This window comes from Cydia pomonella, chromosome 3, assembly GCF_033807575.1.
Source record: "Cydia pomonella isolate Wapato2018A chromosome 3, ilCydPomo1, whole genome shotgun sequence".
Lineage (NCBI taxonomy): Eukaryota > Metazoa > Arthropoda > Insecta > Lepidoptera > Tortricidae > Cydia > Cydia pomonella.
Genome location: NC_084705.1, coordinates 20,526,383 through 20,554,264, shown reverse-complemented (window position 1 = coordinate 20,554,264; position 27,882 = coordinate 20,526,383). Strand labels below are relative to the sequence as shown.

Below are 27,882 nucleotides of genomic sequence, written 5' to 3'. Positions count from 1 at the left end.
TTTTATATGAAAACTGATAGTTTTGAAAATGAAAATAGTTTTGCGTCAATGACTTTGACATCATTGACATTGCAGACTTTTGTCTATGTTCTAACCGGCCAGACCCAAGTGCAAGGCTTTATGGAGGGTATATGTGCCTCTGACCTCCATAGATTTTATGAACATAGACAAAGACAAACTGAAATAGGTAATAATTTATATAAAATAATAATAATTTACATATGGTAGTGTGACATAAATCAAAATATTTGATAAAAATGATTTTATTTGTTCCCAAAGTTGAATAGACAAAGTCAGATAGGAGCAATGTTGCTGTAGCAAAATATTTTTATATTAATAACTGGTATCTATTTCCAGAGCGTCAGACCACACATGCGCAATTATGAAGCGTCATATCTTTCTAAGGAAGTCGACAGGCCTTGGTTTACAATATTTGAAATGTAAAAAAATTGTTTACATGCAATAATATCAAACATTTTTTGGCAATTAGAGACAAAGTATTTTTTACATTTCAAATATTGATAACGATGTGCTGATATTCCGTGAAACGAAAACGATTATTAGGCCCGAAATCGGGACTGATTTCGGGCCCGAAATCGGGACTGATTTCGGGCCCAAAATCGGGAAGTGTGGATGTAATTGGCGCTTGACTTCGGGCCGATATGGGGAAGTGTATCCACATCCGTATTGGCCCATTTGGAACTTTCAAGAAAACGTAGTGATTATATGCTCTTTGGCCAAAACAGCAACGAGTGACAGCGGCAATTGGTCCAGTTGGTGTCAAATCAATTCAAATCGTTGTTCGTTGTCATCCATAGACATACAATATTTGTCATCGGCGTTCTCGCGCGTTCGTTTCGAGTGCTTTCGCGTCCGCGAGTTCCGAACCGTACGCTGATTTTTTCAGTTTGTTTCGTAAATATACGTTACCGGTATAAAATTCCTCTATTGAACTTAAGTTGATGTTGTTTATTGTTGCCTTAATGTAAGATACGGATGTATATACTTTCTAGTTATAGAGCCATCAAATAGATAGAAATAAAAACAATTGAAGTATAATTAATTTATTTGTGTTATCACCACAAACATTATAGTTGACGAGTATATTATTATTTATTATACGTTCAAATGGCTATAAAAAAACTACCTTTAGATCTTCAATCCAAGTTTCACGCTTCGACTCAGATAAGAAGTTTTAAAACGGCTGTGGAAGAATTGGTATGTATATTTTATTCATAACAAAGATTCATGTATTCATTGTAAGAAAAACCTGTAATAAAATGAACAGTACATTCAATAATTGATCTAAGATACACATAATATTTATTTAAGTGGGTTTAATTGCATATTTGTCATAACTGTTATCTAGGTATATAATGCACTTGATGCTAACTCATCGTCAATTGCTGTAAGAGTTGATATTAAAGAAAATTACATACAAGTGGTTGATAATGGACATGGAGTGGCAAAAGATGATTTTAAGATAATTGGAGAAAGATATACTACAAGTAAATATGACAAGTCTAATGCATCTGAATCTGTTCAAATGTATGGTCGATATGGGCAATCACTGGCAAATCTGATAGAAATCTCACAAAGTGTTAAAATAACTTCAAAATATTTGAATAATACAGAAACTTGGATTAAACATTTTTGTAATGGTAAAGAAAACGCATGCTCTATTGTGACTGAAAGACCTTCAGTAGGAACTACAGTAAGTGTGTATTCACGTAAAATGATGATTACTTATTAAAAACTCATTTTAGTTTACTAATTACTTAACCTTTATTAATTACAGGTAGAAATAAAGGGATTTCTTTACAATCTTACCATTCAGAAAAAAGCTGTGAAAGCATTGCAAGAACTTCAAAATATTAAAACTTTTTTAGAACAGATAGCTCTAATGCATTGTAATACTTCTATTAGCTTAAGAGACAACTCTTTGAATGAAGTTGTTGTACAAATTCCCAAGAACAGAGATATTGTTAAGACTTTTGCATCTGTTTTAAATATCTGTATAAAGAATCTGCAAGAATTTCAAGTAGAGAAGAATGAGTACAGAGTTACTGGGTTTATGCAAATTAATATTGAAGAAGCAAAAGGTTATCAATGGATATATGTAAATGGAAGGTTCATTGATAACTCAAATTTGCATAGGATAATTAATGAAAAGTTAACAAAAGATGCACATATACAAAGAAACATTAAAATTAAGGTAATCATAGGATTGATAGGTACTCATGCTTTCTTTGACATATTTTTTTTGTATTTATACTAATAATAACCTTGGAAGATTTATTAGCTTCTTAAGATGGATTGAGTCTTTCTAGTCAGTCAATCAAAGTAATGTACAAAGTTAATAGTCTGTTAACGAAACCATGATTGAATTCCCAGAGTTACAACAATGAAGATGAAAAACCTATTACCAAAAATAAACTTCCAGACTATTTTATATTTATCAAATGTCCAAAAGACGATTATGACGTTATATCCAATTATAAACATTCAATCATAGAATTCAAAACTGTGGTTCACATAAATAAACTGTTAGATAAACTTGTAAAATTTTACATGGGTGATATTACTTTAGTGGAAATGGCAGCAACTAATAAGGAACCAATTAATGCACTAGATAATAATAATTTAGTAGAAGTGACAGCAACTAATGAAGAACCAATTAATACACTGGAAAATACAAAGGCACATGAAAAGGATACAAGGAATAAAATCAAGAAAATTATGCAAAAAATATTAGGCTCTCAGCGAAAGAAAATGGATGGATCTAATTTAAATAATGGTGTAAAAGGTAATTAACATTACTGTAAAGTTAATGCTGTTAGTTAAGTTAGTAGGTACCTGACTAATTTTTAAATTTCTAGTCATGTGTTAGCTTTAGTAGTAGTTAAAATATTATGATTTTCACTTACAGGTAAAATAATGAAACGGAAAATTAAGAAAGAGCGTTATCCACTCACCAAAGGCAAATTAAAGTTCAAAGATGCTAAGGACCAAAAAAAAATATGCGAAACAAATGATTTACGCACACTTACCAATAAACACTACATTAATAATGAAGCTGTTACCCCTTGCTTTTTGTCAAGGAGCAAACCCACGGCAAATAAAAATATAGTAAATTCAATCTACCAACAAAAATACTGTCAGAATGACAAACGGCCAAATGGAACAAAAAACATCCCAAATAAATTAAATAACCATATCAACAACGAATCAGGTGAGCGCTTTCTGGAACCAACAAGGAAGCCCTTGACAAAGAAAAAAAATGCAAATGTAAACCATCTACCAAAACAAATCAATGAAGCCCATTTGCACCCAACAAATATGATCCCAGGAAAAGTATATAACCGTAGAGACACAGTTTTATCCAAATTTGAGAAAGAAACCGACGAAGTACAAATTAGGTGTAATCGCTTAGCAAAAAGGGTTAATAACTTGCTCAAAGTTAAGAAAAGAAGACGATGTAAAATATTTTCCCTTGAAACAGTACATTATAGCAATAAAATCAAAAATAACAAAAGTATCTCTGTGCGAAAAAAAAATAATGAAATAATAATCCACGAATATGTGCCTTTAGCGCAAAGAAATATGGCAACAAAAAATGAGAATACAATATTTAAGGATATTAAGAGGTCAAAAGACCTTCTTCGCCCTATTACGAATATAATGAATCACGAGAATGTTGAAGCTAATTTAAACCGCGCAAATATAGTTCAGCCCCAGACAAAATATTTTCCCTTTGCTGAAACACACTCAGATATACCGGGGCCGACATATGAAAGCCATGGCTACCTGAAAGATACACAAATACAACGACCGCAATGTGACATACTTGAAAAAATTACAAAGAATCAATTTATTTGCAAAACATCACGAGATAATTTGGCATCGCCAATTACTGACAACAAAGTGATCAAGAAACAAAAAGTAATAAAAGAGATGATACATAATAAAAAAATAACCAATCTAGGACTCGGAGCTGAAGAACGTACGACGACAGCATCATATTCTATACACTTCACTAAAACTGATTCACAAATATGTCAAGCACATAAATCAGCAGTAAACGCATCACATGTTACAACAGTCAATAATAATGATAAATTTAGCATTGGGAGTACTTTTACTATTCCACACGTAAACACAACTGGGAGTACAAGCTTTAAAAAACTTCTATCTCAAACGTGTACCATTGGGACATCGAATTTTCATGCTGCAAATAGCATTCGGACTCCAAATGTACATTTATATAGTGAAAAATCTCCCAATATTTTAAATACACAGAAAGATACTGCCGCTACTGATGAAAGATTTGACCACAACGTTGTATTTATTTCTAATTCCCAGTTGGTTAACACTGGAACACTTATTATTGAAACAATTGAGCCAATCAGAATGTGTGAGGCTGTTATAGGCACCTGTGATGATACACAAAACCATGAAGAAATAATAGAAAATACTTTTATGTTCCATTCTACCAATGATGTTATCGGAGGCAATACTGAAATTCAAACAGGGGAGATGTCAGAATCCGAAAGAGAATTAAGACGCAATATCACCGTAAATGATGATAATGCTATTGATGAATGTTTAAATATTATTTCGAATAATAATATCACTCGTGAGCTTTATGATGTAAGCTATGAGCCTAATAACTTTAATTTGAAGAACAGACGACGATACATTCCGAAAGGTGACCGGTATATTATTAACTTTACTTACGAGTTCATATACAGAATAGATGACTTCCAATCACATAGTTTGTCATGTTTAACATGTTTTAGGAATGTCCCCAATATTACAGCTTTGCAGCACGAAAAATGTTAATAACTATGAATTCAATGCGGATTATTTCGAAACAGTAAGTTTTTTGGATCGTTTATTTTTTATTTTATGTTATACAATGTATTCCAATTTATATTACATTTCGTTATATTGTTGTTTCAGACAGTTTATAATAATTTTGCTAGAAATGTTCAGATACATTCAGAAATCTTTGAACCAAAGATTCAAAACTTAAAAGAAACTGCTACAAGAGATATCCAAAGAGTAGATTTCAAATTGCATAAAGACAATGCTTGCCTTACATTTAATGCAGAATCTTTACAAAACGCTAAGGTATTGGTATTACTATTCTATTATTTTCTTTGGTTAATCTATACATATGTATAAATGCGTGTCTCCTGACTGACTGACTGATCCATTAACGCAGAGCTGAAACTACAAAAGCTAGAAAGTTGAAATTTGCATACTAAGTTGGATTTATAAAGTGTACAGTCAGCTGCAGAGAAAAGGTACCACCACTACCACCCCTGCATAGAAATTTGTATGCAAAGGTGCTAATCTAATAGTATAGCTGACTGCTGTACAAGAGATAAGAAGTGATTTTGAAATATTCAACCCCTAAAGGGGTTAAAGGGGGGGGGGGGGTTGACATTTGTATGGCGTTAAGTCTTATTTTAAGTTACGAACTTGAAACTTCCTTTCGTAATAAGACATTATCATAAAATACTAGAAAAATAATTTTAGCGTTTTTTGTAAATTCATCCCCTACCCCTAATAGCGTTAAAAGGGGGTTGAACGTTTGTAACGGGAACGATTTGAGTAGGAACTTGGAAATTAGTAGGAAGATAAACTGTTAGAAAGTACGAAAAATTGTTTTAGTGCTTTTGAACATTCAGCTCCTTATAGAATTAAAAAGGGGTTGAAAGTGTGTTTCGGGAAATAAATTCACGCGGACGAAGTCGTGGGCAACAGCTAGTATATTTCTATTTATCTATATTATTTTTAGGTTCTGGGTCAAGTTGATAGAAAGTTTATTGCTACAATTTTGAATGGCAATTCTAATGATGCACATAGTTGTTTGGTCTTATTCGACCAGCATGCAGTGCATGAAAGAATAAGACTGGAGCAAAACATATCAGGTTAGTAAGAAAAACATCTACGGATAAACAGAAGGATTAGAAATATATTACAGATCTTAATAGGGTGACTTACGATTTCAAAGTAGTTGTGTTTAAAGGACTTCATCAACATCATCAATCATCGAGAAACTATGGTTTTGTATTGTATCCTTAGTGCGTGTCAATAGACGGTAGTTATAGTTAGAGCTGACCTCGGCTACTAAAGAACTTCTCGTATTGCAATTACTTAAGAGATAAATTTTCATTTTGGGAATAGTACCTATCTTGATCTTGATCACAAAGTAATAATACATTACTACAGAGGCCGGGAAGTAAGGGGTTGCTGGCCGAGTACATATAGACGTACGGATAGTTATGAGGCCGGCACGGCAACCCCTTTTCACGTCGTGGTATTGGTATGTATAGTGCTTTTCTCAAACATGCAATGAAATAATAAAAAAATGATGATGTTGATGATTGTTTCATGTCCTCACCTAATGTGATAGATTATTCAGTGCGTGGGTTATTCAAGAGGAACGAAAATTTGATTATTTTAGCGCTACGACGCAAGGTTTAGGAGATACAGCCCTATATGATTTTATACGTATATGATTTAGTCATGCAGAAATCTTTATAGGGCTGTATCTCTTAAAAACTTTTCTCATTTTTTTTCCTAATCAGAACACGATACTGAATATGCCCTTAAACGGATCCCCACTCTTTTTGTTACATCCTGTATTAGCTTCCTGTAGATCAATATAGTTAACAAGTTGCGTAAGTTACAGACACCTAACTGTTTTCTTTGCATGTGTACGTGCAGATTATATATCCCAAGATCAATGGAAAAGCATTTCAGTTGATGGCTTTTCGTTGAAACTGAGCAGGGACGAAATACTTTTTTTGCACAATTACCGGGACAAGTTCGAGAGGCTAGGCCTTCAATGGTCCATCGCTAGTAATAATCAAGTGCTGGTCAACGCGATACCTGAGGCCATACTTGGCAAGCACCCAAGGCAGGTAAATAATCCGAGTTGAAAATTGTGTCATTTGTACGGTTGGTAGGTTGGTATCATTTGAAGAAGATGCGATCCCTGATGAATGGTGCAACAGTTCACTGGTGCTCGTTTTTAAGAATAAGGGTGATGGGTGATGGACAGGATTGCAACAACTATTGGGGAATAAAGCTCATGTCACAATATGAAGATATGGGAAAAAGTGGTAGCGAGACGAATGAGAGAAGAAAGGGAGGTAAAACAGAACCAATTTGGGTTTAAGTATGCCGGGCCGGAGAACTACGGACGCCATATTTGTTCTTACGGTTCTTTAGTGGTCTATGAGAGAGAAGGAATGCCAGAGAAGTATGTGCGGCTTGTTCAGGCGATGTATGATAGAGCTAGTACTCACGTCAGAACTTTAGTCTGGAGGAACCAACGAGTTCAATTTTGCGGTAGGTTTACACCAGACTCGGTCGGCTTTAAGTCCGTATTTGTTCCTCCAGGTTATGGATGCTCTGGCATCGAACATACAGGAGGAAAGCATCCTGCGGCGGCATCATGGTTCCATTTTTATCACTTGTCACTATGCCCGTCACTTTCGCGCTTACATACTTGTTAGAACGGGACAGGTATGGTGACAAATGATAAAGAATGAAGAAGAGCCGACCATCTTAGCCCTACAGTAGGGCTAAGATGGTCGGCTCTTTATTATTTGTCACCATGCCTGTCCCGCTCTAAAAATTATGTAAGCGCGAAGGTGACAGGCATAATGACAAGTGATAAAAATGGAACCATGCTGCCACCGCTGGTGTATGCTGTTTGTCGACGACATTGTTCTTGTCGGAAATAATGTAATACTGACGTTTATCTGATATGGTTATTTTTACGTTACGTACAAATAGCCATACATTTGACGTGCCTCTTCCCCCAGGCGCGGATACAAGGGGGGGGCCATAGGGGCAATGGCCCCCCCCTAAAACCCTGGCTCTCACATTACTAAATTGAGTAACATTTTTTTTTACCTTATTTTCTGTGCAGAAATATATGATTTTCTCAAAATGGCCCCCCCCCTAAGCCAAATCTTGTATCCGCGCCTGTCTTCCCCGCAAAGATCAGCAAACTGTTTTGTACAGAAAGTCTCTCTCGTGTCCAGTCCCTTCCAAAGTGACTGAAACATCGACTGTGACGTGAAAAATAGAATAAATGTGGGATGGATGAAACGGCGTCACTGGCGTCAGGGCGGCTACCGGGAAAATCGAAATTCGTCAATTGCGGGCATTTTTCTCTGTCACTCTAATTACGTCTTAGTGAGAGTAAAAGAGAGATCCCCGCAATTTGCGAATTTCGGTTTTCGCGGTAGGCCCCCAGGTCTCTGGAACAACTTGCGATCTACGAATACCTCTTAAACTTAAGGGGAAAATCTACAGGACGATGAGACCTGTTGTAATGTATGGATGACGATGATGATGTATGTAAGCTGGGTGACGAAATTGACGGATGAAAGAAGAGTGCACGCAGCGGAAATGCGAATGTTAAGATGGATGTGTGGAGTGACGAGAAAGGATCGGATTAAGCAAATTCGAATATATTTGCAGCTCTTGCCAATATTTTTGTATGTAAATTCAAGAATGACACTAAATTCCAGGCACATAAGGTTGGGTATCTACCTATTTTACCTACATTGATCTAACCTTAGATTAGCCGCGGCTGCGCCCGCGATACATGTTAAAGATCAGTCATTAAATTACTAATTACTGGACCACACGTGTTTCACTATCTCAGGACTTATATATATTTGCAACCTTGGAACATATATTTGTATACGTACCAGCACCATAGTACATACACTGGTGACCCTTAAGAACATTTATTAATTTTATAAGATAGTGAAGTGGTCATAGTGTAGTGAAATATGACAAACGGAAAAAAGCTCGTCGTCGCGCCAGGAGCTGAACCAGCCCCTGGGCAGGGTGCGTCGAGTACATCGTCTGCAGCTGGAATACCAGAAAATGTGGTTCCACCACCGGTCGTACCAGCGATTGCGCAGCCCCAGTAGGGACTTGGGGTCGCTTCCGCACTCGCTAGCATTACGGTGTCTTCAAGGATTCCGGAGTTTTGGACCGACATGCCGAGGCTTTGGTTTTTACAGTTTGAAGCGGCGGTAGAAAACCAGCGTCTGGGAGACGCAGCTAAGCAGAATTTAGTTGTGACAAAGCTCAATAAACACGCTATTAAACAGGTGAGCGACTTACTATTATCACCACCGCAAAGTGAGCGCTACGAGACGCTAAAGGAAAGGCTCCTTAAGATTTATGAAGAGTCGGATACACGTCAAACACAGAAATTGCTTGGGGAGATGGAACTAGGCACACAAAAGCCGTCCCAACTCCTCCGAACCGAAACATGCGAGACCTTGGCGAGGCAAGATTTTAGACCAAACGCTGATCATCATGTGGAGTGGAACGGTCATCTTCCACCGGCGGTGCAGGCAGTGTTGGTCGCATCTGAGGTCACAGACATGGAGAAATTAGCGTGCATCGCCGACAAGGTCATGGTGGCGACATGCCCGTTGGAGGTTACGAAGAGAGAGATGATTTTCTGAGTTATTTGAACTTAACAGATTAAACATTAAAGGTACTAATTCCTGGCGTAATAAAAATAATTGTACCTTAGCGTTTTTTCTTAAAAATTAGATCGATAACTTGAAAAATTATATAAGGGCTCCTCTACACGATGGCCCATCGTACGCCAGTCTAAGGGACATAGCTATGCAGTGGAATGAGATAGCAATAATATCACTTGCTCCCTCTAACGCATAAATGCGTCCCTTGGACTGGCCTACGCTGGGCCATCGTGTAGAGGAGCCATCAAATACACCTGCTAAATTGTAATAGCAAGCAAAATATAAAATGAGTAAAACTTGGAAACCACAAATAAAACGGCTAATATTATAATTGAATATGAAAGTACAAAAAAGGTACAAAAATTTGGCTTTTATAGAATTTATCAATAACCACGGGAACATAGCGTAATAAAGTACACCCGCCATTCCGACTGTCAGGATGACGGGTGTACTGTTTTTTGATGATAGCTTTATGAACCGTGAGGTACAATTTTTTTTTAACGGAGGTACTAAATAGTACAAATTATGTACAAAAATATGGTATACTTTTCATTTATTTTTATTTAGGTACACCCGCCATTCTGACTCTCACCGGAAACTGTCGAGTAACTGCGACGATTTTTAGGTATGTTAAATTTTTATCGACTGCATATTCCCAGGGCCGTAGACCACCAAGCCGAGTTGAATCATTACTTATATAACGCAAAAAAACGAGATAAGACCGTTATACAGTGGACAGATAGGGCTAACGAAGCATTCGAAAAGTGTAAGGAAAGCTTAAAAAGCGCCGTCACACTTTCCCATCCACTACCTGATACCAAGCTGGTGCTGATGACTGATGCGTCAGAGGTCAGCCTTGGAGGAGTTTTAAACCAGAGGGTTGGGGATGTTTGGCAACCCTTAGGATATTTTTCGCGGAAACTATCGGATGCGCAAAAGAAATATTCAGCGTATGATAGAGAATTGTTAGGAATTTATGCTGCCGTAAGATATTTTCGAAATCTATTGGAAGGTCGTAATCTTAGTATATATACGGACCACAAACCTCTAACTTTTGCTTTTAGTAAGGTAAATAGTGACAAAGAAAGTCCTAGGAGAGTGCGTTATCTGTCATATATAAGTGAGTTCACTACCAATATATACCACATAAGTGGTATGCAGAATGTAGTTGCAGATACTTTGTCCAGGATAGAAGCTATCTACTGTCCCACGGGTATTGATTACGCAGAGTTAGCAGTAAGACAAGCTAGCGATGATTATTTACAGAGAAGCGTGCGAGCGTCACAGTTTAAGCAAGTTAGCTTGCCCGACTGTGAGAAAAAGATTTACTGCGAGGTGTCAACAAACAATATTAGACCTTATTTACCTGAAAGTTTTAGAAAACAAGCATCGTATTATATACATAATCTAAGTCACCCTGGTATCAGAACTAAGAAGCGTTTAGTTACTGATAGATTTTTTTGGTCGAAAATGAATGCCAATGTTACTAAATGGACTAGATCGTGTATACAGTGTCAAAAAGCGAAAATAATACGTCATACAATGTCAGGCTTAGAACGATTTGCGGAATCTGATCATTATGCGCATGTACACATTGACATTACTGGGCCGTTAGCAACAACCAGCGAAGGTTATCGTTACTGTGTCGTAATGATAGACAGGCTTTCAGGTTGGCCTGAAGCATATCCGGTTCAAGATATTACCGCAGAGACGATAGCCAGAGTAAGTGTATGAGGGTTGGATTACCGGTTCGGTTCGGTTGCCCCACGCGTTTAACAAGCGATTGTGGTAGGCAATTGGAAAGTGATTTGTTTAAGCAATTAATGAAGTACCTAGGAGTCCATAAACTGCGTACAACCCCTTATCATGCTCAAAGTAATGGATTAATCGAGAGGTTCCATAGGAGCATGAAAACAGCCCTTAAGCATTGACTCGTGAGTTGTGGGCCGCTACTTGAAGGGATAAATAACAGTTATATATAAAATAATTTTGTTAATCGGAAAGTTTTCTATATTAATGTGTTCTTGTAAAATAACTTTATGGAACAGGTCTTATAATTGGATTATTTACATCCTAAGGAATATAAGTGTACAAGAATCACCTCACCTCAAGACCAAGACCTCAAGATTTAGTAGTCAGGGTACCATTTCACGATATGTCTTAAAAGTATCAAAAACTATGCTTACATAATAATTTTATTAATTCTCATCAACCTGTACTTCATTTAAATGGCGACATTTCCCAAGGAGGTGTATTTTTTCCAATAATTTGAACATTAGCGACCTCGAAACTTCATTTATTTTCTTTGCTTTTGCCAAAAACTATTATGTACTTATTAAGTTATTTCAGCTGATTGGAGATCCTTTTTTATCTGGTAAATTTCTCAAAGAAAAAGCGGATAGTTGCCGTTTCGATGCCTACACAAAAATACAATAGAATGACCTTTAACGCGCTGCTCCCTGCACCGCGCGCGCAGCGGCACAAACGCTAAGGTTGCCTACGCTATCCGTACAAATGAAATTTTTACATAAAAAAATATCACTGACTGTACTTCTTTCCACAGGCAAATAATACTCATCGAGACAATTCTAACAACCTCAAACGCAATTAAGTTGCGTTGTTTTTACACAGAGTTCCTCTATGGCTACCTCTTGTCTCAATCATCAGATCAGCTCGATGGTACCATAATATTCCATTGTCACCCTACTTACATATGTATGCAGATTTTCAACTTCATCGGAAATCTCAGTGGGTCAAATATACTTGCAAGATTTGATTAGAGACAGAGTAGACAGACAACATACTGCTTCTATATTAGACATTAATTAAAGTCATACTCATTACTATATAACCTCGAAGTAGAAGGGTGTTTTTTGCCATTATAAACTTTAAATAATATATAATCAATTTTCTCGACTTTTGCATTTAAAGTTTATAATCGTAGTCAACTAAAGATATATATATAAAAATAGTCGTTACAGTTAGAGTCATGGTTCTTTTTTGTGAAGATAGCATATTTTATCTACTTTTTGTAGCTACATATGCTTATGTTTTGAGTTATCCTAATAACTGCAAAAAAATGCTACCTTTCCACGTTCACTCCCACGAATTACTTAGCTTTGCTAGTACTATCTTTTCGTCACAAAATTATTTGGTATTATTTAACTAGGTTCTCAGTTTGCCGCGGTATACTCTGGTATTGTATATAAATTTCAATTTCATTTAGTATAAATCATTATCAATATAAATTTCCGGAAAAGATCCCAGAACTAACAAACCAGAATACGGATGGCGTCAGAATAAGGACGGAGGCGTGCTGCGGGCGCGGCGCGCGGGACGCCCGCCTGCCTGGTCTGCCACTTCGTCTGCTTCACCCCCTCTAAAACCTAAAATCCGCCAATAATAGCGCCTTAAGAATGAGTATATAAGGGGAAGTTTGGAAGTAGCACCGGTAACGGAGAAGATGAGAAGTAGTAGGTTAGCATGGTATGAGCATGTAATGAGGAGGGATGAATTCCATATAGACAAAAGAATAATAGCTATTATGGTAGGTTAATAACCGTTTTAAGTTGAATGTTGGGCCTTGGGCCACGTTTAATGGAATGTTATCGGCTAACACTTGCTTATCTTTTACCGTTTTAAGTTGAATGTTGGGCCTTGTTTTATAGAATGTTACAGCTGGCACTTACTTACTTATAAACCCGCTTATTTTTTACTGTTTCGCAGGTCGATGTTGTGTTAAAGGCAGTCCACAGCCTAATCAGTGAAGAAATCAGCATAATTAAGGAACAAAGCGGTTGTGTTTCCTTGTATCCAAAATCTATGATGGATTTGGTTTTTAGTGAGGTAACATTTTTTGGGTGTACTGTCTCTCGATACCAAGCCCGCTATCGCTAGCATGCCTTGCTCAGGTTGTGGAGTCAGGGTGGCGAATGAACCTTAGGAATTGCAACAAAATGCTTACCTATATGATACCTATACATAACTAACGGAACTTTTATTGAAATCAGTAGATGTCTCATTAAAGTAAGCGATGCTCAAAAAAAGTCCATCCGTTGTCTTTAGGCTTACATCCTGTTGTAAATCAGCAGATTTAAATAATTTATCGATGTTTTACTTCATAACATTATTTCTGAAACAGCTTGGTAGCTTTAGCTATCAAATGATCAATTGTTCAAAATGAAAGGAAAAAAAAAACAAAAATATTGTGCTCAAATAGCATTTACCTCAGGCTTGCAGATACGCGATAATGTTTGGAACTGCGCTACCAGTGCGTGAGTGCTCAACACTAATCGAGGCGCTGTCGCACTGCCGGACTCCTTTCATATGCGCGCATGGGCGCCCTGCCTTAGCCGTCCTTGTTGATGTCACGCAGGAGTCGCGTCCCTACACGGTATTTGATACAATTCCTTATTTATTCATCATTTATCTGCATTTTTGCATTTACATGGGTACTTACCAGAATGATCAGTAGACTCAACTAAAAGTTAAAACCCCATGCATTATAACTGACGCGGCGAATGATGATCCATATGACAGTTCTTCCAAATAGCTATTGGATAGACTTAATTTAAAAAATAATTGAAGTAATAGGTTTTACCAAGGGCTTCGCCAGCTGATGGGCTTGGGCAGGTCATATGGAATTGTTACATTCCAAAATAAAAAATGTGTTTAAGTACGAAAAAGTATAAACATTTAACATTGACAGTTACTCCATACAAAAAAGAACTCATAAGGATCATCATTCATGGATTCCTGTCCCTGCTCTAATTCCAAGGAGTTGTCTCATTGCGTTGTTGTAAATACTGTAATACTTATATGGCACAAAATTTCCTTTAGGCCTTAGAGCATTTAGACAGGAGTCGCCCTTAAGAGTTTACCCCTCTGCCGAAAACCTTGCACATCTGACATGGAATTTTTACGTTACGTACAAATAGCCATACATTTGACGTGCCCCTCCCCCGCAAAAATCGGCAAATTGTTTTGACCAGAAAATGACGGACACGGCATCTCCAGTCTAAATGCTCTAAGGGTTAGGTACATATGAATTTTATATATTTTGTTTTCAGGTAAATTTCACGAAAATGAAGCAGTTTCAAAAAATTAAAAATCGTTAGAATAAATTGTGTCGAAAATAAATATTCGTAATCCACAACTTTACAGTCTTGTTCATTATGTAACATGTATTAGAAAGTGTAAGTAAGCAATAGTATGAATTGAATAGTACCTATGATATGCCATGTAGTTAGGTAAGTAGGTGTAGCTAAAAGCTTGAGTTTCAGTATTTTTTATTTCGGTATTTAATGAATTTCAATAATCTCACTGACGTAGTAAGTAGTATATTCTCCACACGGTCAAATACTGATACTCCGCCTTTCACACATAACAATTATATATTTTTTAATCATAACTGTTTTATCTGTTCCTGAATCCAATCAAAGAAAGGCGCAATTCGTGTGTGTACATCGGGAAACCCTACGGCACAGGGGATTCCCCATGAAACAAGACCGACAAGTTTTTTATCCTTTACTAACGGTCCACCAGAGTCGCCCTGGAAACAAACGATCATATTAGTAGGTATCTCAGAAGATAAAATAAAGACAATGCCACGAGATAAGGGCACAGTACACCCAAAACGGGCTGAAATTACCCGATATTAAGCAGCGAAATGCCTATGGTCACGGAATATTATATGGTGCTGTAGACAATATTCCGTGAGATTTTGGTGCTTAATGTCTCATAATTTTTAACTTACATGGCAGGTTCCTTCGCCGATTTTAGTAAATGTACAAAACATATTTTCATCGACTGCTCGAGTATAGCGCATAGCATACTGACATGTTTCTTGACTGAACACAGTCAGTTCTAAGACGTGCATTAAACGACTTGATACACCATTGACCTAAAAATACCATTTTTTTAAAATATTTTTTTGTATAAGAGCAACTACACATTAGGAAGAACAATGGCATCAAAATATATCAACCTCTTGAGCGCCAAAGCCAGTTAAAGTGACTTCATCGTTTTCGTTTAAGTTCATTTGATCTATCTCTATAATTTCAACCTCATTTAAATTAAAGGGCTTAGCCAATTTAATAATTGCTAAGTCATTAGTCCTGTTGCTATAATTAAAATCATTGAAGATGCGTATAGATTCAAGATCGTATGAATTGCATCCCTCATCCAGGTTCGTCGTCCCCACTACGGCTTTAATGTATTGTGGTTCAGCACTGAAACATGTAAAACAATTAATCCTGCAGGTATACCGCAGAAAGACAAGCTTACATCATAATATTGTATCTAATACCCTTGAACACAATGTGCCGCTGTTACGACGTGTCGGTCGGATACCACGGCGCCTCCACAAACATGGTGTCCGGTTAAGTTTTGTAATGAAGCGTGGAAATATCCGAACTTGGCAGGGGCTTCATCTCCTCCAATTATTCGCAGCGTCGACCCTGTTGTAAATCTAGTTGATTACACTACAAGCAACACTTTAACGGAATGTAACGCTTTTTTGTCTATTGTAAAAATTACCTTGCGAATCCGTTATAAATAAGGCAATGATCACCAAGTTATAAAGAAGCCAGTTCCTCATTATAACACTGAATGAATTGCAAGTATTGCAACGTATTTAAAAATCGAACTAAGTAATTACCCACAATACCTTACTTCAATCTCGGCTATAATCTTACTGTGTTTTATCTTACGTTACGATATGATATGATACATCAAAGTATTTTTCTGTCAATCGATTGATAATCATGAATGATTATTTATAATGTTAAAAATCGACCGGGTAATTTTTTTATAGACGTAGGTATACCTACCAGTGTACCAGTACCACTACCACCCGCTACTTTCGGTCTCTTTGTATTGATTATCGTGAATAATGTAGGTTGTGAAACTCTATTTGGAGGTTTCAAAACTTTAAGTATTTAGTCCCCTAAATTATAAAGTTATAATAAATTTAAAACAAATTCAGATTTAAAGCAGCAATTACAACTCTACTACGATGTCTAAATCAGAACATTATATTATTGCGATTGGTTCTCTTAGGAAATAGTACCTACGGGCGGGGACCGTATCTGAGGCAATACGTCGAACGTGGTTCGCGGTAGGCCCTCAGACCGTATGCATGATTTAGGGCCAGTTGCACCAAACCACCTGCTAACGTAAGCACAGTTCGCTAAATTTTAACGCTTACGTGGGGGTCTTATCGATTGCTAAATAAAATGCGTTGCACCAACTATAAAATAACAGAATGTCGTCGCTAATCGTGTGGCCATACTATGAACGCGTTCCTACCAAAATTTTTATGGTAGAATTATTTTTTCATATAGCAACCCAGTCATAAATGTCAAAGTTGTCAAATTTTTCAACAACGAGAAAACTTTTGTAGGCGCGAACTAGTTTCTTTTCAGGTTTTAAATCTAAATACTACACAAGTTATGCCATGCCAATCTTCTATATATTTACTTATGATTATATTAAAAACAATGTATCTTCATGGCACTTTAAAGTAAAACTGCTGACTATGACTACGATTGTTCAGTGGCCAAGTGCTTTCCAAGCTGCAAAGCCGAATCAAACGAGGAGCTGCATTGCCTGGTAAGTTATCTTATTAGTTTAATACGTATCCCTAACTACTTTCAGAGCCTTAAGCACAAGGAATTACCTACGCTATCTACGACTATGACCCAAATACCGACAGTTGGGGTAACATTTCCATTATTTCCAATTACATATATTGTTGACACAATAATACATAACTGTTAGTTCTGTTAGTAGCAGATATTCAAGTTACTTTTGTACTTTAATTTAAACCTGCTTGATCTAAGCATTTTCTTTTTGCCAATGGTTGAAACGGATCACAATATATTTTTATGCATAATAATTTCATGTTACTTTCTTTTCAGGTTTGATATACACCATTTGATATGGAATACAAGATGAAAGTTACACACAAGTGAATCGATTCAAGAAATCAAAGAATCATACACTAGATTAACTGGAAAAACTTGTCGCAAAAAATAAAGTATTATAAATAGTATCTGAATTTCATTTTTGATAATAAAATAAATTTTTAGTTACCTTATCTTACTTTATTTTCTATCTTACACTAAATCCTTTTTAGGTAGTGACTAATGGAGGTAAAAGGTTATCCGGAGAGAAATCAACAACTCATTGACATATAATATATTATTTCACAATTAGATTTAAGTGCCTACTTATTATATTTTCTGTCATACTGGTGACTTCATTTGTTTATTCCAACTATTATTTATTTTTTTCTTTATTGGAATGATCATGATATAAATCATTTATGAAACATTCATGGGCTGTTGAAAAACTGGTATTATGACTGAATTTAGAGCTATTAGGTATGTTAGGTTTTAAATGATGATTTATAGGGACTGGTAGGTTAATATGTAGGTAGGGTATTGTCAGTAGTCAGTTGTGTATAATAAATGTGTAGTCAGGTTTAAAAATAATGGGTTTACACATTCTCTAAAGTATGTTGTAATGCTCTTTTGCAAATTAAGACCTATGGATTATATTTTTACTAATTTACTGTTATGTTATTTCCAATACATGGCTAGGGTTACATATAATTGTTACATTGTCATTTATTTATATGAGACTCCACTGTATGACTGGTTGAACACAAGTAAAATTCAGGTGACAGAAGGGAGGCCATATTATATTTTATCTAACCCAGGTATTGGCTGTTATATTTATAAATGTTATCCAGTATGAAAGGAAACAATTAAGATGGTCAGCTCTTTATCATTTGCCACCATGCCTGTCACGTTCTAACAAGTATGTAAGCTCAAAAGTGACAGGCATAGTGACAAGTGATAAAAATGGAACCATGCTGCCACCGCAGGTTATACTTATACCTATTAAACTACTCAGTTGTTCTCATGTATATTCGATATTTCCAGAAGAATTACTTTATTAGGCTCGGAGGCCACTATTGTCTAGACACAGTAAGAGATCCTTTGGCATAGTATCAAGGTAAGTATGTCAGGGCATGCTGAGGCATCCCTCACACAAATAAATGCTAAGAACATCTGGCATGTCTAAGACACTTTGGTAAACCTGAAAATTCCAGAGGGATACCTTGACATTCACAAGCAGAGCTCAATGTGTAGGGATGCCTCGGCAATATGCTGAAGGACACCCTGCCATGCCATGTCGCTAACGGGTGTGGGACCCTATAATAGGTATAATGTAATAATTGAAGATAAGAGATACCCAGGTAGCCCACACTCAAAATAACTGTAGATTTTTGGAGCTGTTAATTGGTAAATCTAATTGTAACTTTGTATTCTAATAAATATTAATTTAAATATAAATATCACCATAAATAAAACTGTTTTTAGTTCATTACTTACAAAGTTGTTGTTTCTAGGGTTAATGAATAAGATATGTTGTAAAAGCAAATAAAACACAAGCAAGTATGTATGAATTGAAGTATTATAATCAGTTTTACATTAGGTACACATTTTGCCCACTTTAACCTATTATGCAGACTGGTCTGGAATTGTCCAATACATTTTCTTCACACTAAAATACTTGATTTCATATGTAGCATCTTGTTTTATGTGCGTTTATAGTTATAAATATAGTTCACTTCTGTTGTGGGTTACGATTTTCAGAGGCCGACTTTGTATATGTTTATAGTTGTCATCTCGCTGTTTTCGAATATCTTAGTTAGTCCACTAATATTTCCAAGGGATATAACATTCTTATCTTGATTCCAATAAACAGAGAGAGTTTTAAATTGATTTTAATGACCAGTCTGTACTTCTGTAGATAAATAGTGTTCATTACATGCTGTCGAATTTCACTTTATGGGACGTATTTTTTAACCTGTGATAGCATCAATCTGGTTTTATCCTCAACTTAAACTCATTCTGCACTCGATTTCAATTTAAGACACACCTTTTCTTTGAATATCCAGAACAAATTAATGCATTTTATGAAACACGAGTCGTCTCGCAACTAAAATGACATTTAATACCATTATGTCAACTATCACACGTTTTTGCGTTTAGATATTTCCACCTTTTTATTGTTATAAATATATTTTTAATAATTTACATTACTTTTTTACTCAAATTCTTTAATAATCAAACATAAATTCGTGAAATACGGACAATTTCCAAAAAGCGCCGCCATATTTATCGAACGACTTTGCTGTTAACCAGTGGTCTACCACCGGTTAAGGGCAGCGTAACTTTTTAACGGACACATAGCGTGGTGCAACGCAAATATGCAGTTAGCATTCGCTAGCGCCATTTTTACACATGATCAGTACATCAAATGGGCATGGTGCAACTGGCCCTTACTACGTCATCTGATATAAGGATAAGCCCCATGGCACACGTTCATAAAAGTGATGCTAAGTTAAAAAAGCGGCCAAGTGCGAGTCAGACTCGCCCATGAAGGGTTCCGTACCATTTATGACGTATTAAAAAAAACTACTTACTAGATCTCGTTCAAACCAATTTTCGGTGGAAGTTTGCATGGTAATGTAGGTATATCATATATTTTTTTAGATTTTTCATTCTGTTATTTTAGAAGTTACAGGGGGGGGGGACACATTTTTCACTTTGGAAGTGTCTCTCGCGCAAACTATTGAGTTTAGAAAAAAATGATATTAGGAACCAAGTCCGACTCGCACTTGGCCGCTTTTTTTTTCTTTCGGAGCGATTATCTCCGAATATATTCACTTTATCAATATGTTGTATGTTGAATGCCCCTATTAGTTTTGAAAGACCTTTTCAACGATACCCCACACTGTAGGGTTGAAGCAAAAAAAAATTCACCCCCAATTTACGTGTAGGGGAGGTACCCTAAAAAAAAATTGATTTTATTGTACGACTTTGTCGGCTTTATTGATTTATATAACCATGCCAAATTTCAGCTTTCTAGCACTAACGACCACGGAGCAAAGCCTCGGACAGACAGACAGACGGACATGGCGAAACTATAAGGGTTCCTAGTTGACCACGGAACCCTAATGAAACATGAAAGGAAACAAGCTTAAGCGTCTGCAAGCTTTCATACATATTATGCCATTTTGATCCTAGCATTGTTAAGTTTCTTGTCAAAATGGCGCGAAAAATCTGTCATCAGGAGGTCTACCGCGAAATCTCTTTTACTCTCTCTAAGGGCCAGTTGCACCAAACCACCTGCTAACGTAAGCACAGTTCGCTAAATTTTAACGCTTACGTGGGGGTCTTAACGATTGCTAAATAAAATGCGTTGCACCAACTATAAAATAACAGAATGTCGGCGCTAATCGTGTGGCCATACTATGAACGCGTTCCTACCAAAAAATTTATGGTAGAATTATTTTTTCATATAGCAACCCAGTCATAAATGTCAAAGTTGTCAAATTTTTCAACAACGAGAAAACTTGTAGGCGCGAACTAGTTTCTTTTCAGGTTTTAAATCTAAATATTATACAATGTATGCCATGCCAATCTTGAATATATTAATGATTATATTAATGGCACATTAAATTAAAGTGAAACTGCTGACTACGATTGTTCAGTGTCCAAGTGCTTTCCAAGCTGCAATACCGAATTAAACAAGGAGCTGCATTGCCCGGTAAGTTATCTTATTCGTTTAATACGTATCCCTAACTACTATCAGAGCCCTAAGCACAAGGAATTACCTACGCTACCTACAAATACCGACAGTTGGGGCAACATTTCCAATTACATATATTGTTGACACAATAATACATAACTGTTAGTTCTGTTAGTAGCAGATATTCAAGTTACTTTTGTACTTTAATTCAAACCTGCTTGATCTAAGCATTTTCTTTTTGCCAATGGTTGAAACGGATCACAATATATTTTTATGCACAATAATTTCATGTTACTTTCTTTTCAGGTTTGATATACACCATTTGATATGGAATACAAGATGAAAGTTACACACAAGTGAATCGATTCAAGAAATCAAAGAACCATACACTAGATTAACTGGAAAAACTTGTTGCGAAAAATAAAGTATTATAAATGATATCTGAATTTAATTTTTGATAATAAAATACATTTTTAGTTACCTTATCTTACTTTATTTTCTATCTTACACTAAATCCTTTTTAGGTAGTGACTAATGGAGGTAAAAGGTTATCCGGAGAGAAATCAACAACTCATTGACATATAATTAAATATAAAATTGACATATAAAGTTATTTCACAATTATATTTAAGTGCCTACTTATTATATTTTCTGTCATACTGGTGACTTCACTTGTTTATTCCAACTATTATTTATTTTTTTCTTTATTGGGGTGATCATGATATAAATCATTTATGAAACATGGATGGGCTGTTGAAAAACTGGTATGGGGAAAACAAATAAAATCAATCTGAGGGCCTTTTATTATGACTGATTTTAGAGCTATTTAGGTATGTTAGGTTTTAAATGATGATGAATAGGGATTGGTGGGTTAATATGTAGGTAGGGTATTGTCAGTAATCAGTCGTGTGTATAATAAATGTGTAGTCAGGTTTAAAAATAATGGGTTTACACATTCTCTAAAGTATGTTGTAATGCTCTTTTGCAAATTAAGACCTATGGATTATATTTTTACTAATTAACTGTTATGTTATTTCCAATACATGGCTAGGGTTACATACAATTGTTACATTGTAATTTATTTATATACAACTTCACTGTATGACTGGTTGAATACAAGTAAAATTCAGGTGACAGAAGGGAGGCCATATTATATTTTATCTAACCCAGGTATTGGCTGTTATATTTATAAATGTTATCCAGTATGAAAGGAAACAATTAAGATGGTCAGCTCTTTATCATTTGTCACTATGCCTGTCATGTTCTAACAAGTATGTATGTGCAAAAGTGACAGGCATAGTGACAAGTGGATAAAAATAGAACCATGCTGCCACTGCAGGTTATACCTATTAAACTACTCAGTTGTTCTCATGTATATTCGATATTTCCAGAAGAATTACTTTATTAGGCTCGGAGGCCACTATTGTCTAGACACAGTAAGAGATCCTTTGGCGTAGTATCAAGGTGCCGAGGCATCCCTCACACAAACAAATGCTAAGAACATCTGGCATTTCTAAGACACTGGTAAACCTGAAAATTCCAGAGGGATACCTTGACATTCACAAGCAGAGCTCAATGTGTAGGGATGCCTCGGCAATATGCTGAAGGACGCCCTGCCATGCCATGTCGCTAACGGGTGCGGGACCCTATAATAGGTATAATGTAATAATTGAAGATAAGAGATACCCAGGTAGCCCACACTCAAAATAAATGTAGATTTTTGGAGCTGTTAATTGTTAATTCTAATTGTAACTTTGTATTCTAATAAATATTAATTTAAATATAAATATCACCACAAATAAAACTGTTTTAGTTAATTACTTGCAAAGTTGTTGTTTCTAGGGTTAATGAATAAGATATGTTGTAAAAGCAAATAAAACACAAGCAAGTATGTATGAATTGAAGTATTATAATCAGTTTTACATTAGGTACACATTTTGCCCACTTATATATAACCTATTATGCCGACTGGTCTGGAATTGTCCAATACATTTTCTTCGCACTAAAATACTTGATTTCATATGTAGCATCTTGTTTTATGTGATTTTATAGTTATAAATATAGTTCACTTCTCTTCTGGGTTACGATTTTCAGAGGCCGACTTTGTATATGTTTATAGTTGTCATCTCGCTGTTTTCGAATATCATAGTTAGTCCACTAATATTTCCAAGGGATATAACATTCTTATCTTGATTCCAATAAACAGAGAGCGTTTTAAATTGATTTTAATGACCAGTCTGTCGATAAATAGTGTTCATTACATGCCGTCGAGTTCCACTTTATGGGACGTATTTGTTAACCTGTGATAGCATCAATCTGGTCTTATCCTCAACTTAAACTCATTCTGCACTCGATTTCAATTTAAAACACACCTTTTCTTTGAATATCCGGAACAAATTAATGTATTTTATGAAACACAAGTAGTCTCGCAACTAAAATGACATTTAAAACCATTATGTCAACTATCACACGTTTTTGCGTTTAGATATTTCCACCTTTTTATTGTTATAAATATATTTTTAATAATTTACATTACTTTTTACTCAAATTATTTAATAATCAAACATAAATTCGTGAAATACGGACGATTTCCAAAAAGCGCCGCCATATTTATCGAACGACTTTGCTGTTAACCAGTGCTCTGCCACCGGTTAAGGGCAGCGTAACTTTTTAACGGACACATAGCGTGGTGCAACCCAAATATGCAGTTAGCATTCGCTAGCGCCATATTTACACATGATCAGTACATCAAATGGGCATGGTGCAACTGGCCCTAAGACGTCATTAGAGTGACAGAGAAAAATGCCCGCAATTGACGAACTTCGATTTTCGCGGTAGGCCCCCAGAGAACCTAGCGAAGAAAGTTTTTTCTCTCTGTCGCACTTGTAAATTCATACGTAAGTGCGACAGCGAAGCAAAACTTCGTGGTTCGCGGTAGGCCTCCATATTTGTTAGCTATTATTAGTTAGTACTAACGCGTAAACCAGTATAACCTGACCTCAAGACTCATATTGCTGGTCTCATGTTTAATCTGAATCAATTAGACTGGACAGTCAAATAGTTACTTGATAAGCGATTGAAATGCCTACCAAGTCTCACTGGGCATTTACGAAGCTTGCTGAGAAACAGTTATCGTGTAAGAGACCAAAATATTATTTAATTTATTGAAATATAATATAGTGGCGTACACAAAATATGATATTTTACATTAGTTTATTAACTTTATTAATAAAAAAGTAAATATAATTTGTATAGGTGAAATAAACATGTACATTTTAACGATTTGAATTTGTAATACTTTTTGTTAACGTGCTTCGTATAGTGATCATTTACGATTTTGACATATTTATAGTACGTTTTACGCGATTTTCCCTGGAACGCATCCCTCGCGTAAAGCGGGGTATTACTGTACGAGAAACTCGAAAAAGTTGTTCGTAATCTTTAGTTGTGTTTTATAAATAGTGATAAGTGACCATTCTTATAATTATGCCAAAATAACAATATATTAACATTGTTTTCGCGATAAAATATACCTGTGGGTCTTTCTTTATGTCTTTTGCATACAAAAATCAAGTGTAAGTATATTAAACGCCGGTGGCATTACCGCACGACCGTTATTGAGGCTTTCGTTTGTTATCATATTACAATGATATTATTACTGATAAATTAATGAGGTGGTAAATTAGTAATTTCTATATAATAATGGTACAAAAAATATTGGATTTGTTCTCCTTGTTAATTGTTTGTTTGGTAGTTTATGGTTAGTATTTATTTCAATATATGAATGTTAAACTTAAAATGATATCAAGTAGCAAGGATTGATACTGAACAATCTAACAATAAAAATAATAAACTGCTAAATTAGAACAAGTTTCATAAAAGCATCAAATTAAGTTGCAATGTAGGATGTATGTACTTTATGTCCTTAGTTTGATTCTTAAATGTATGTCTTCTGTTGTTAAAGTTCTATTTTTAACCTCCAGAATTGCACTCCAATTAAATATTTATGTGTATTTATAAAGGAAGTTTATCAATGCCTAAATATGTATTTACATTAAATATGTTTTGCTGCCGTTGGAGTTGAAGGAATAGACAATGCTGAAAAACTGCTAGTACCTCTCCTCATTTGAAGTAAGACATTGTATCTTGACGTCACACAATTTTCAAAGAGCGTTTTGGGCGCGAAAACATCCGTCAAAATATATTTCGTTAATTTAACATATTTAAAGCCGTTTTTAGGATAAAAGTCGAATTTTAGGGCAACTTTTAGTTAATATAGAACGTAATACACGCGTTTCAAAAAATTAGAAACAACCCTATTATCCAAGATTAAAAAAATATCTTGACAATTAACATTTTGACTCAGGTTAAGTAAATATTTGGCTGTACAGAGGGCCTACCCCGAAAACCGAAATTCGCAAATTGCGGGGATCTTTCTCTTTCACTCCAAAGGAGGCGTAATTAGATTGACAGGGAAAGATGCCCGCAAATTTCGAACTTCGATTTTCGCGGTTATAGCCCTGAACGCACCTTTCTCTTTTGACATTTGAATCAGTGACTAATCCGTCAATGTCAAATTATCAAAATAACCTTTATAAAAGTCAAGGATATGTTGAAAGTCTTCGTATTCGAGTGCAAAGTAAACTAAATTTAAACCTGCTGGGAATGAACTTGTGTCGTAACATTAAGTTAACAATGTTTTTGAACAAAATTAACATGAATGCTCTATGGCGCTGTGTTGCAAAACCTGTATTAACGAATAATATAAGACAGGAAGTTTTAAAGAAATTCATGAGTACGACTATCTGTTCAAAATATATAGGTATAACTTCGTTAGTACCGAAACAATGCCAATATTATTCGCCTTATAATACGATTCGACATAAATCAAAAAAGGTGTGTATATTGTTGTCAACTTAATATGTTTTTTTAGTTTATTATTGTGCATGTTTGTTAGTCGGTGAGGTATGAGCCTTTTGGCGGGTTGTCTAAAATTAAATTGATTTGATAATATAAATACAACATAAGATAATAGTAACTCAACATTACAGTAATGTTATTCATTATAGCAAAGCGCCGAGGAGTCAGATGATGAAGGAGATACATTTGATGATGACCCATCTTTGACAAGAGATTCAAAAATAGTGAAATTCAACACCACATCATTACGGTCAGACTTGATACTAAAAACAGCATTAGGGGTTGCTAGAAAGTGAGTATGTAGCTATAATAGTTATAAATATGCCTCCTGACAAAGTTGTTCATTTAGAAAGTGACCTTGATATGTAAAACAATACATTTAAATTCCCATACAAGGTGTTACATCCATTGAGGTATAGTATAGAGTTGGCATCTCCAACAAAATGATTCCACACCTCATTGAAGTGCCGGCACTTCATTGCGTTTAGTGTGTCTCCGACTACTGGTGAGATGCCACACATGTAATGAAAATTTTAAAAAATAATAAAAATTGAAAATGCCTTTATTCGTTATGAAAATGTATTGTAATAATATCTAGAAACATAATAAAAGCATTATAATAACAATCCACTGCAAAAACTGTTTTGTTTTCAGCTTATTTTGATTATATTGAAACATCACTTTAAACATTTGCGGTGGTACGCCATTTTCTTTGGCGCATAGATTACATTTTGCACATGTAACATGGAGGTACTAATGTATTACATAATTAAACTTTTATCTTGTTAAGGTACATTTCATATTAGCCCTGATAATTCCAAGTATGGAATCTCTATTTTGTCAAAGACATTGACCTTTTAGAGAGTGCGCAGCGAAGAGCCACCAAGATTCCATTTAAGCTCAAACACCTACCTTATGAAGAAAGGCTAAAGGTACTGAAGCTGCCCACACTCAAAAGCCAGGAGAGCGAGAGGAGACCTTATCGAGTGTTTTAAGATTGTTGTCCACTGTTACAACCTCCCCGACATTCATGATATAATCAACAATTCTTTGTCCAACTGTGTCGTGGCGGCTTGGAACCATTTACCGGATAGTGTTGTAACTCCTCCCTCGGTCAATGTTTTTAAAAACAGATTGGACAAGTGGCTTTTAAACAATAAGTTAGACTGATGTTACTTAGTGATGTGATATGACTTTACAAACTTTGAACTGTATAATACAGGACACTGTGTGACATAGGCTCATCAGCTAAATAGCTGCTCGCCTATAATTATATAATAATAATAATTACCAAGAATCATAGGAAAAAAAATTAATCATTATAATATGTTTTTTTTTTCAGTAAAATAGAGCAATTATTCTATGAGAGTAAAATTAGAGTCAATGGAAAAAAGATTGTAAAGAAAAGTCTTTCTGTGAGTATTTAAGAAATTAAATTATTTATTATTATATCTTGTAGAAAATACAATTAAAGTATTAAGACTACTTATTTCCTACTTTTTTAGGTAAAAATAGGAGATGAAATTGATATCATAAAGGCTGTAAGCCCTAAGAATCCCAGTCATTTGTACATTTCCCGTATTGAAGTGATGAATTTAGCTGCAAAAGAAGAAACCATTGTGGTGACTGCACGGAGATTTAAAACATTGCTCATTGAAAATTATGAAACTGATCCTTACAAAGGCACTGCAAATGAAGAATAGATTATATAAAATAAGTTAGTAGTTTCTGTAAATAAATTATGTTGCCAATGATCAGTTTATCTTTATTGAGCTATGATTACTGGCAAAGATACCAGAAGACAGTTTGCCTGGGTATC

General features: G+C 35.4%; 3 protein-coding genes and 1 long non-coding RNA gene across 5 annotated transcripts; 3 read left to right on the top strand and 1 right to left on the bottom strand.

Annotated features, from left to right (window-relative positions):
• Window positions 1-857: 857 nt before the first annotated feature.
• Window positions 858-14,692, top strand: LOC133516268 (uncharacterized). The gene is made up of 12 exons (XM_061849108.1): window positions 858-1,218; window positions 1,370-1,714; window positions 1,799-2,215; window positions 2,395-2,806; window positions 2,930-4,708; window positions 4,800-4,876; window positions 4,963-5,133; window positions 5,807-5,939; window positions 6,739-6,935; window positions 13,263-13,382; window positions 13,768-13,929; window positions 14,606-14,692. Exons 1-12 carry the CDS (start codon window positions 1,129-1,131, stop codon window positions 14,651-14,653), a joined length of 3,951 nt encoding a protein of 1,316 aa, XP_061705092.1. The 5' UTR covers window positions 858-1,128; the 3' UTR covers window positions 14,654-14,692.
• LOC133516266 (chymotrypsin-1-like) lies at window positions 14,660-25,799 on the bottom strand. Of its 2 annotated transcripts, none has more exons than XM_061849106.1 (5): window positions 25,674-25,799; window positions 15,844-15,994; window positions 15,523-15,766; window positions 15,292-15,438; window positions 14,660-15,087 (listed from the first exon to the last, which is right to left on the bottom strand). In XM_061849106.1, the coding sequence occupies exons 1-5, from the start codon at window positions 25,687-25,689 to the stop codon at window positions 14,941-14,943; spliced, it is 705 nt and encodes a 234-aa protein (XP_061705090.1). In that variant the 5' UTR covers window positions 25,690-25,799; the 3' UTR covers window positions 14,660-14,940. The 2 variants fall into 2 exon arrangements, with proteins under 2 accessions (XP_061705090.1, XP_061705089.1); XM_061849105.1 differs by lacking the exon at window positions 25,674-25,799 and adding an exon at window positions 16,074-16,676.
• On the top strand, window positions 16,937-17,634 carry LOC133516269 (uncharacterized). Its single transcript, XR_009799194.1, has 2 exons — window positions 16,937-17,147; window positions 17,456-17,634. It is a non-coding gene; the product is annotated as an uncharacterized LOC133516269 (long non-coding RNA).
• Window positions 25,728-27,817, top strand: LOC133516267 (mitochondrial transcription rescue factor 1). Its single transcript, XM_061849107.1, has 4 exons — window positions 25,728-26,039; window positions 26,213-26,355; window positions 27,406-27,478; window positions 27,569-27,817. The coding sequence occupies exons 1-4, from the start codon at window positions 25,809-25,811 to the stop codon at window positions 27,764-27,766; spliced, it is 645 nt and encodes a 214-aa protein (XP_061705091.1). The 5' UTR covers window positions 25,728-25,808; the 3' UTR covers window positions 27,767-27,817.
• The last annotated feature ends 65 nt before the right edge of the window (window positions 27,818-27,882 follow it).